The sequence below is a fragment of the Apteryx mantelli genome, chromosome 10 (assembly GCF_036417845.1).
Source record: "Apteryx mantelli isolate bAptMan1 chromosome 10, bAptMan1.hap1, whole genome shotgun sequence".
Classification (NCBI taxonomy): Eukaryota; Metazoa; Chordata; class Aves; order Apterygiformes; family Apterygidae; genus Apteryx; species Apteryx mantelli.
Genome location: NC_089987.1, coordinates 22,541,221 through 22,551,789, shown reverse-complemented (window position 1 = coordinate 22,551,789; position 10,569 = coordinate 22,541,221). Strand labels below are relative to the sequence as shown.

At 56.9% G+C, this 10,569-nt stretch overlaps 1 protein-coding gene across 2 annotated transcripts; it reads right to left on the bottom strand.

The window, feature by feature from the left end:
- On the bottom strand, positions 1-8,949 carry MLKL (mixed lineage kinase domain like pseudokinase). Of its 2 annotated transcripts, none has more exons than XM_067302918.1 (11): positions 8,922-8,949; positions 7,194-7,759; positions 6,862-6,969; positions 6,169-6,343; positions 5,783-5,880; positions 5,222-5,357; positions 4,527-4,611; positions 3,410-3,561; positions 3,137-3,186; positions 2,485-2,625; positions 1-220 (listed from the first exon to the last, which is right to left on the bottom strand). In XM_067302918.1, exons 2-11 carry the CDS (start codon positions 7,648-7,650, stop codon positions 168-170), a joined length of 1,455 nt encoding a protein of 484 aa, XP_067159019.1. In that variant the 5' UTR covers positions 7,651-7,759; positions 8,922-8,949; the 3' UTR covers positions 1-167. The 2 variants fall into 2 exon arrangements, with proteins under 2 accessions (XP_067159019.1, XP_067159018.1); XM_067302917.1 differs by lacking the exon at positions 8,922-8,949 and adding an exon at positions 8,288-8,311.
- Positions 8,950-10,569: the final 1,620 nt, after the last annotated feature.

Here is a 10,569-nt window from a genome sequence, read left to right as displayed (position 1 = left end):
ATATAAATACAAATAAAGGTGTACTGAACAATCAATCTTTGCAACCAGGGAAAGAGGGATAAGCTTCATGCTTCAGGCCTACAGGAGGAAGGCACATCATTTCTCTTGTCTTGCTTTTGAAGCTGCTTGGCTGGTTTCTTTTGGTCACTTGAGCCTGTCTTTTGCAGTTAGCTTCCTTGGTTTCTGCTTCTCTTGAGGTCAGCCAGCAAGTCCACAATTTCTGCAAAACACAAGGATGGTGTGAATCAAAACAGTGTTCACTGTGGGCATTTTCTCCCCTGATGAGATAGATTTTCCTCACTAACAACAACTAGCACATCAAAGCACTCTGCACCAACCTGACTGGCACCAGTGCAACTGTGCAGTTCCTTGCAGATGTGACTTCCCTGGACGGAGAGACACAGCTCAAGGAGAAGCAGACGTAGACACGGAGACATGCCTGGAAAGAGCTGTGGGAAGACTTCCTTCAGCTCAGCACCATGCAGGCACAGTTGAGCAAAGGGCTGGGTGCACAGTGTAGGACTAGGGTATTGAAGACACAGTGCATCTTCTGTGTAACTTTGCTGGAGCCAATAAAGCTGATGATTTTCAGTGTTTTCTAGCAGTAGCTCTCAGAGCGGGCGATTCCCCAAGGCAGGGTTTACTAAGAAAACTGCTATCTAGAGACTGAGAAGCAGAGAGCACAGCAAGAGCTGGGGGGGTTTCTTACCCAAACTCTCCAAATCTCTTGTATAGATATTGACCCAGTAGGACGGGGTGGGAGTGCTTAAAGGAAGCGTTCTCCCCCTGGAGAGACGATGGACTGAGGAAAAGGTACTATCTCAGTCACCTGTGCCTTCAAGCACAACAGAAAGGTTTCTTTATGTTTTTCTACTGCTTCTTTTAAGTCTTGCAATTGAGATCAATTACTTATCTGATGCAAACATAGACCAGCTTCAAAGGCAGTGGAATCATCCCCAAGGCAGAACAATTCCTGAGATTGCAATTTATTGCTCAATGCCCAAGGCAGGAAATGTTCCTGTCCTGTGTTGTGACTGCTCCTCCAGCTTACAGGAGCTGCAGGATTTGAGCGGGTATTAACCCACCGCTCCTGCTCCCAGCCCAGTGCTTGTCTGACAGACTACGTACTCTTACATGATGCCTAATGAATAGCTTAGTGATTATTTTTATGGCATGGATAAATGTTAACTGGGTGAACCATCATACTATCTACAGGAGAAAGAGACTTTTATTACTAGGGGACTCCTTAGCTTGAAAAGGTAGGACAAGGAGTGATGGCCAAAAGATAAACCCAGTCAAATTCAAATAGAAAGTAGAAAGGGGCAAATTAACCACTGAAGCAACTAACTGAGAGACAGAATGGGTTTGCCATCCCTTGAAAGCTCTTGGACATGACAGGATGGCCCTTTAAAAGGATCCTGTCGAGGGAATACTTGGGTCTGACCTTCTGTGTTACTGGGAGCACAGAATCAGGGATCATAGTGTTTTTTTTCCTGGATTTAAAATCTAGATTATGCTTAGTAATAATTTTTCCTTTGGCCCAAGTTGGAGGGCCCCAGTCTTCTGATGGTTGGGCCTCACTTGACAAGAGATCAAGGACTGGGTTTACCGCTAAATACCACTGCTGGTGTGAACAGCGAAATCTTTCAGCCTCGGGCACCTGCCTGCAGTTGGTCTCTATGCCGCAGGGCTGCTGTTGGCTTAGGAAATCTGTTAGACAGGGAGGAGTTGGAGTGCTCTGGCACTGAGCAAGCATGGGAAGGGCATCTTTGGAGACACCTATGCAAAATGTCTGCATGAAAACAGAGGCTGGAAAGCCCAGGATTTAGGCTAGCCCTAAAACCATATGTGCTTTCACTCAACAGGTCAATGAAGGCTGCAGCACCTGGGTAACAGGACAACTTTGAAAAACCCTTCCACACTGGGCGCCCTAGTGCTCTCAGGGGCCACAGCACTGAATTAGCTGCTGCCACTGGTCCTCTGTTCCCTCTCAGCTGGGTTCTGCCTGGGAAAAGGGCTGTGGATGGGGCTGCAGACGGGGCTGCGAAGAGAAGCGTGCTCTTGCTGAGTAGACAGAGTGTCAGGCAAGCAGCAGGCCAGGCAGGAGGGTTATCTGTGTCACACGCCAGTGGGGCAGGGGAGGAGGAATGCCCATTTAAATGCACTGCTGACCTTAGCAGCCTGAGGCCACAAGGACGCTGGACTCAGCCATTTGCTGAAAAGAAGACAAATCTGGGCATTTGTCTTCTCGATAGGAGATACAAACACACACACGCGCGTGTGTGCGCACACACACATCAAGGGGGCAAAGCTCAGGTAACTGCTGCTCTTGAGCAGACACCCATCTGCGGCAGCAGGAGGCATGGGTCCCTTCAGCGTGGAGAGCGGATGTCCAGGACAGCCCAGCGATGTGGAAATGTGGCAGCATGGGATTGGAAGAAGGAGCAGACAGCTAGGGAGATGAGCCCATGCAGGAACACTTACGCTCAGCAGAAGGGCGTTGGGAAGGGTCAAAGGCCCGGCACTGGTCAATGATTTTCCTCAGGTCTTCGGGACAATCTTCCCCGACAGGCTCCCGGTAATGGTGTTCGCAGATTTTCTCCCTGAGCTCTTGGGGCGTGCAGCCTAAACCGACACATGGGCAAACAGGGATGTCAGCACAGCATAGCAGAGCTCTGCTGCCGCAGGAGGGTGCTGGGCAGGGAAGCCAGTGCAAGGTCACTTCAAGAGCCTTCCTGCAGCCTATGGCACAGAGGAGCCAGCAGAGAAACTGCCCAAACTGTGTCTGCAATGCCCCCCTCTTCTCTGCCCTAACACCACTGGGCTCCAGTGAAGCAAGGAGATGTGCTTATGCTTCAGCGCACAGGAACATCAAATAGAGACAGAATTACTTGCATGCTTGTGGTTTAAGCATGTGCTGAAACGCTTTACTGTGCTGGAGTTGGAGTCCCAGGAAAAGCCATGTTTAAGGGCTGTTGTGCTGCAGGTTGGGCAGACCCAGGCATCCTGGGCACCACCATCAGGACCCACACACCTCCACATACTCCGGGACAGAGCGGGGAGTATCTGACCCCAGCCAGCGTCCTAGCTGGGCCCCACCACTTTAACACAGGGGAACCAGATGCTTCTGTCTCACCTTCAAATGGGATTTTGGAGGTGGCGATCTCCCACAGCACGATCCCGAAGCTGAAACAAGAGAAGCAAGAGTTTGTCAGCAATGACCCCACTACCTTGTCCTGCCTCCTCCCTTCTCTCGGAGGGGACTGCCGGGCCATGCTGACCTCAGACAGCTGCATGATAGATACATGTCTGATTTTGGCCTCCTTGCACAGCTTGCCAGCTGCCCTGCCAGACACCCAGCTGCTTACGGCCACCTCTCCCGGGAGAGGGCTGACTGGGACAGACCTACCTGTATATTTCACAGGGACTCTTATAGGGGTAGTAGATGTCTTTCAGGTTCTCAGGGGCGACATAAGCCAACATAGAGACTCTGTTCCAGCTCTTCTTCTTGACTGTCCTCTTGATGGATGACTCTGTTTCACACAGTTCAAATCCTGACAGCTGATTGAGAGGATGAGAAAGGGAGAAGTGCGATAAGCTCCAGGCTCGATGCTGGTTCTTAGCTTGAGCTTTCTGGCCTGACTTCCTTTGGCTTATGTTATGTGGTGGGTCTTCCCTTTCCCCTTGCCGAGAAGAGCAGGCTTCCCGTGCGGGGCATGCCGCAGAGCTGGCTGCTCTCCGGAGCCACTGGCAGCAGACTGTAGGGATGGTTTCCTGGAGCACGGCTCCAGGAGCTGCACTGCTTTTGCGGCACACAGCCATGGCCAGAGAGTACTGTGTGGTTTCAGTGTCTGCGTGCAGCTGCTTCCCGTGAGCCTGGATACGGACTCGATTGCCAGGGACACGGCCCTCTTGCAGCTTTGCAATGACAGCTGACACGGAGATGTCTGCACTCAGGCCAGCCCTTAGGGGCACGTATATTCATGGTCAGCAGCTAAACGTAACCTCCCCATCTTTCTACTCTGCACCTAGGGCAAGTGGCCTGAGCCAGACACCTGGTAAAAATACAAGTTAGTTTTAATCATCATTAACTGGCCTGATTTTCAAAAGAGCTGCAGGACCCCTGGCAGTGTCTATAATACAGCACCCAGTGCAGAAACCTCTGGCATGGCTGGGGACTGACCTGAACTGGAGAAAATGGAGCGAGGTGCCTTGGGCAGCAAGGACTGGCCTGCAGCCGTGCGTGCTGTGGGGCACACAGCTCCTTCTGCGAGCTAAACCTGAGCTGGAGATAGGGCATTCACCTCCCCTAGCTTCATCTCACCTCCGCAGATGGTTCAGAAACACTCCCTGTGCTCTGCGAGTGGTAAGATAGAACCAAATGATGAACTGAGGTGTAAGTGACTGAGGTGACAGGGGAGATGAAGCTCCCCCAGTTGTTATTCTGGATTATGACAATTCTCTTTGAGTTAGTGGGAGGAGACACCCATAAAAACATGCAAAGCTTCTCAGAGCGTGGTCCTTACCTTCGTGCAGTAATCTCCGGCCACCAAGAACTTGCTACTGTTAATGCATCCATGCAGTCTGGACTTCTTTTCTGTCTGGTGCAACCTGCAGCAGGTCAGAGCCAAGAGCAATAAGCACTGGTAACAGTCCTATCTCCATCTCCGGGCTCCCCCTCCTGCACAGGAGAGCCTCGGGGAAGAATCAAGATGCACCCCAAGAAGCCAGCGGCACTGTGTCCACCTTGGTGCAATGGCCCTGCCAAGCTGACCTTTCCAGCAGCCCCTGCAAGAGCTGCCGCATGCAAAATAACAAGCCGCGGAGGTTTGCGGAGGACAAGCAGGGCGCCATGGGGCTCCATGGTCAGAGGGCGACAGTCAGGCTGCTTTCGTGCCCATTTGGGGAACTGCCAATGCTGTTTTGTAGGAACTCCTCAAAGCTGCCTGATGGTACTGAGCAGGAGAGAGGCGAGGAGGTTTCGTCCTTCTAGGGCTTTTCAGGCTTCAAGGCTGAATGGGCCAGCAACCCTAGGGACATGGGCACTGCCATATCCCAACCCACTTCCTAACCCTCCAGCAGCTGCCCTTCCAAATGTCCTAGGCCTGATGGGCAGGAGAAATGGAGTCTACCTGCCCACCCTGCTGGCTTACAGGTGGCAGGGATCCAAGCAGGGCTTGTGGACTGAAGTGGGCTTACTCGCCCGCAGGCAGGAGCTCACCGGTAAAGGCCTCTCGCAGCTCCCAGGGCCATCCGAAGGCGTATCTCCCAGGAGAGCTGCTGTTGCTTGGTGAGCACCTCGCGCAGCGTCCCGTGCTCGCAGTACTCCATGACGATGGAGAAGCAAGGGCTCCGATCTGTCCCAAAGAGACGCCCGTTATGTATGAAATGACCAGCCATGTCCTGGACACTTAGTGCAAAAGAGTGAGCATTGCCCTTGGTGAAAGGCACCGTGGAAACTATTGGCGGGATGGGTATGAAACCATAGGTCCCCTGGGCTCTGGTTCTGCTGCCATCATGCTCTGCTTCCCGGGCTAAGATAGGCCCTTATGGGGTTTTTTATATTTTTGCGCTTTACAGCAGTGCAGGGCAATGGCACAGACCTGCCCCATCTCTGCAAGGGTGCAGGAGACACTGCACTCCTGGGGGAGAAGGGGAACAAGTCCCTGAGCACCCCTGTGCCACCTCTCAGGAGGGACCACGCCGCCACAAGCTGTCTGCCACCAGCCAGCGTCAGGGTCAGACGGGGCAGGAAAGGGCAAAATTAGGGCTACATCCTTACCTCGCTCCTCGATGCAGATGCCATACATGCGCAGGATGTTTGGAGACTCAAACTTCTTCAGGGTTTGAATCTCCTTCACAAAAATGTCCCTCACCTTCCTGCAGAAAGTTGCAGCACAGTGAGGGCCTCGGAGCAAGACGCGATGTTGCGCCTGCCCGGCACCCTGGCTGACACCCTGACGCTTGAGGGGAACCGCGTCCTGCCCGAACGCCCGCATCCCAGCGAGACGAGGCATCCCTGCAAGGAGATACCTCCTCCGTGGCACATGCACCTCTCTCCCCTCTGGACCACAGCTCTATCCCAGGAAAAGCAGCACCAAAGCTGCATCAGCAGCGACAGGGCAGCCACCCCCCCCCCCCATCCCATCCCTGCCTTGGCCGACTCACGCAGGGTCGGTGGTCAGCGGCCTCTTGAACGTTTTGATGGCGACGGGGTACTTGAGATACTCTCCCTCGTAGAGGTCGTAGCTGTCGGTGTCCTGCAGGTGCCGGCGGAAGGTGAGGTGCTCCCGCTGAATCTCCGTGATGTCCTCTCTTTTATCCACGTTGACTTTCTTCAAGCCTGCTCCCCGCAAGGGAACAAGGGACAGGTTGGGCAGTGCTCAGCAGGATGGACAGGTGACAGCTCAGGCCGGGCAGAGAGGACGTTTTCTTACACAGGCATTTAATCTTTTTGACGGGGGAAAGTGTTCAGTGGTGCCAGTGTGGCCAGCCCAGACCTCTTCCCTAAGAAGAAAGTCCTGAGACACAGCGCACAGGGATGGATCTCTGCCTAGTTTATGGCCCCAGCACCATCTTTTCTGATGCACTTAAGGACAGAGAAACCAGTTGCACTTTTCCCCTCTCTGCACACCCAGTGGGCAGACGAAATAACCTGCTGGCTCAGCGTTTGCCAGCCGGCAGGAAGCATTTTGCTCTGAGAAGGCTTTTTCTGCTCCCTTTTTGCAATGGCAGCAATTGAGCAAGCCGGGAGCACCGCTGTACCCAGCGCGGCAGGAACGGCCGAGCCGCTGGCCGGCTCTGAGCACGGCGGCAACGCAGGAAGTAGGAGGACACACGAGAGGCACGCTGCCGACTTACACTCCATCATGTGCATGACTTTATTCAGCTCGTTCTGCATCCAGTCTACCCTACTCTCCACACCTTGCCTGTCGAGATAGATCTCCGTGTCCACAGGGGTTTTGGTACCTGCGGAAAGAAAGGCAGAGAAACAGATGTCAGATCAACGTGCAGGATGGGCGCTGTTCGTTTTTCCGGCAGTTTGAAGTGCAGCTCTGCTCAGACAACCGGTCCTTCGGCTCTCCTTGGCCATTACCACGAGGCCGAGGCTGAGCAGCAGCTGGGGAGGGATGCCAAGCTCTAGCCAGCCTCCGTTCTCTTGGGAAGAAGACATTTGGCAAAGGCCCACTTACTCGCAATCACCTCGTCCAAGAAAGCCCTGTCATTCCTCAGGTCCTCGGCGTCCTGCCAGCGGCAAGTCTTCGCCTGGAAGGCCGCCAGGAAAGCCTGCTTCTGCTCTGCCTGCAGCAGGAGCGAGAGCCCTTGGGCGATATCCTCCAGGCTCTCGTTCACCCAGACAAACTCTTCGCCGCTGCTGTGGGCGCGCAGGAACTTCTGGATCCAGCTCGCCTGGCTGTACTTCGTCACCAGCTTCTGGGCCTCCCCCAGCGCCTGCAGCAGCTTCTTCAGCAGTTCCTCTTCGTGGTGGGAGATGTGCGTTGCCGGCTGAGCCCTGAGGACCCTCACGGGCTCCAGCAAGATGTGGATGCGCTCCACCAGGCGCTGGCACTGGTGCTTGCAGCACTTCACTTGCTCGAACTGGGCGTAGATGCTCTGGGCTAAGCAGAAGACCTTTTCCACGATGTCCATGTCTGCGTGCGAAGGGGCTGCTGGCCAGCAGCCTCCGGCAGGGGTGAAACTCAGCTCCGTGCAGAGATCAACGGGATACCGAGCCGCAGGCTTTTCCGCACCGTGGTCCCTGAGGAACAGCCTTAATGTGGCGTGCAACCCTCCGTCCCCTATCGCCCCTTACATCTCCTACGGCTGCTTCGCTGCCTTCGCGACGCCTCAGCGCGGCACCCTGTCCCGCAGAGCGCTTGCCTGTGTTACATGATCTCATTTAGTATTAACAGCGCCCAGGTGGCTCACACAGAGACACGCGCGGTCAGCGGGAGCGGGAGGAGCGCTGCCCCGAGGCAGCGTTCCTCGGCGCTGCCTGCAGAGCCCGCCGCGAGCGTAGAGATGGTCTTCAGCGACGTTTCTCCCTTAGCGCCCACCTTACTAGCGCTTTCACGTGTTCGCAGCCCCAGCACACCCAGTCCTTCGTCTTTCCTCCCTGTGGCGTTGCACTGGATTCGCGCGCGGTATCGCCTGCCTCGGATTTTAAATCAAATTCTCTCCGTGCGCTCCCGCGGCCGCGGCCGCTTTCCCTTCCCCTCCGGCTCCCTCTGACGCTTCCCCCGAGGATGAGGCTCGCTCCCTGCCGAGACGAAGCACCCGAGCTTACCCGGCCCCGCTCCGCTCGCCTCCGTCTCCGCGGCCGCCGCAGGCTGGGGAGGAAGGGGCAGGCGAATGTGAGTTTATAGGGTGCTTTCCCAAGCCCCGCTTCCTGCGGGCGGCGGAAGGGGCATTGTGCAAGCCCGCGCGGCTTCTCACACTGCCGTCGGCCGCGGGCCGCCTCCCGGAGCCGCCTGGCTTTTCCAGGAAGGCCGCTGCCGGAGGAAGGGGGCGCCCGTGGGAGCCCCAAATGGCCCACGTTGGTTTTTAACGTAGCGGGAGAAGGGCTCATGCATGGGAAGCGTGGCAAGGACCTGGGGGGAGAAGGGCCTGGGGGCTGCTGTGCTGCCCTCGCCGGCTTGGTGGGGGACGGCGCTTGCTGGAGGTATCTCAGGCCCCAGGGGACCTCCTGCCACCGCCCCACCAGCCGCGCTGAGGCCGTCCCGGGGCACCGCCAGGGGCTGGCGCCAGCTCTGTGCCCTGCTGGACTTTCCGCAATGGGCAACAAGCGACCGCAACCGGCCCCGCGCGAGGGACGTTGGGCAAGGAAAGGCCCTGGGGCCGCTCCGCGTCAAATTGAGTGACGAAACGGGGTGCCGAGCAGCACCCCCGGGCCGCTGCGTGCACGGGAAACTCTGTCTGACCTCTGCCCGGAGCACAGGAAACTTTGCAGTTCAGCGTCTCGGTTCATCATAAAGACAGCCCGATGTTGGGAAGCACGGCGCAGCACGTGACGTCATTTCCCAACTTCAGAGAAGTTGGGAAAGCGAGCCGCAGCCCTGGCCCGCTTCCAGGTAACGCGAGCTCGGGTCACGCTCGCTCGCTGCAGTTCCCCCGCGCAAGGGGAGCTGCTCACCTGGAAAAAACCACCTCTGGCTCCGCAGCCGAGCGTAACGCAGGGATCGACGCCTCCCCCCCAGCACAAGCGCCGAACCCTCCGAAAAGCCCAGCTCACACCTGGATGCGGCGCTGGCTGGTGGCACCTGCATGCTACGTTCACTGACACTTGCAGCCATGCCCATTTTAAAAGGTTTTATTCTTCAAAATATACAGTTTATTTACAATTGCAATGTCTACAGTTTTACATACAACTTTATTCCAAACCTTTAAATATCTCCAGTAAACATTAGAAAAAACAATCACAGGATCAGCAGAAAAGGCATCTCTTAGCAATTCTGTTCATTGGAGTTTGAGTTTCAAGTAGTCAATGTCTACAAAAAACATTAACATAAATCTGGCATAGAGATACAGTGCGCTGGTTAGAAAAAGGCAAAATATGGACCTGCGATATCCCCACCCCGACAGTGGCAGGTCCCGGAAAACCCTGTGCCGGGAGCAAGGAAACAAGTCACCGAGTGCTGTGCATCTCAGGGACGGTACCCGGGACTGGGCGCCGAGGAAGAGCCAGGAGCTGCCGCCGCAGGTCGGGGCCGCGCTAAGCACAGCGGCAGCTTGCCTGCTCTCCGGGAGGCTCCTTCGACGGCGAGCGGCGGGGCTTAAACCCCCAAAAAGTGCAGCAGCCCGAAGCGTCCATCCGGCAGGGAGCCGAGGGGCAGGGGTGTCCCGAGGGTGGGACACCCGGCGCCTGGTTCAGGGCGGCCCCGGCTGCCTTTGCTCACCCCAGCGCCGGGCAAGAGGCTTCGCTGCACCACGGGGAGGAAACCCAGCCAAGAGGACGGGTCCCAGCCCCGAGAGCCTGCGGAGAGGCGCAAGGCGGAGGAGGAAAGGCTGGCGAGCAAGAAGCGTTTGGCACTTCATCTCTCGGGCAGCTGCCGGGCCGCGGAGCTGCCCGCGCATCAGTGGCACGAGAGCGGAGGGCAGGGAGGAAAGCCGAGGGCTGGGGGCACGCCGGCGCGGGGAGACGGCCTGAGGGCCAGAGCCGCCCGTAGTCAAGGAGGTCCCGGGGATTCACGCGGAGCGGGAGAACCGCAGCGAGCGCCCGGCGCCGGAGCGAAGCCGCGCGGGGGAAGCCTGCGCCCTGGCTTGCCGAGCCCGGTCCTGCCAGCTCCTCCTCCCCGTCGTCAGCGCGGAAGTGGCCGGAAGGGCGAGAGACGGTGAGAGACCTCAGCAGCACCGTGTTGCCCCGTTGGCTCTGCCCCAGCGAGAGCAGCTCCTGGGTTTCGGTGGCACCGGTGCTGGCAGGCTGGAGGCCAGGCTGGGGCACCGGCAGGTCGTGGGGCTGCCTGGGCAGGACTGTCTCCATCCAGCCCCGGGGAAAGGAGGAAGGAAGGAAGGAAGGAAGGAAGGAAGGAGAGGCAGGGCCAGCCGCGCTCAGGCGGGCTGGCTGCGGGG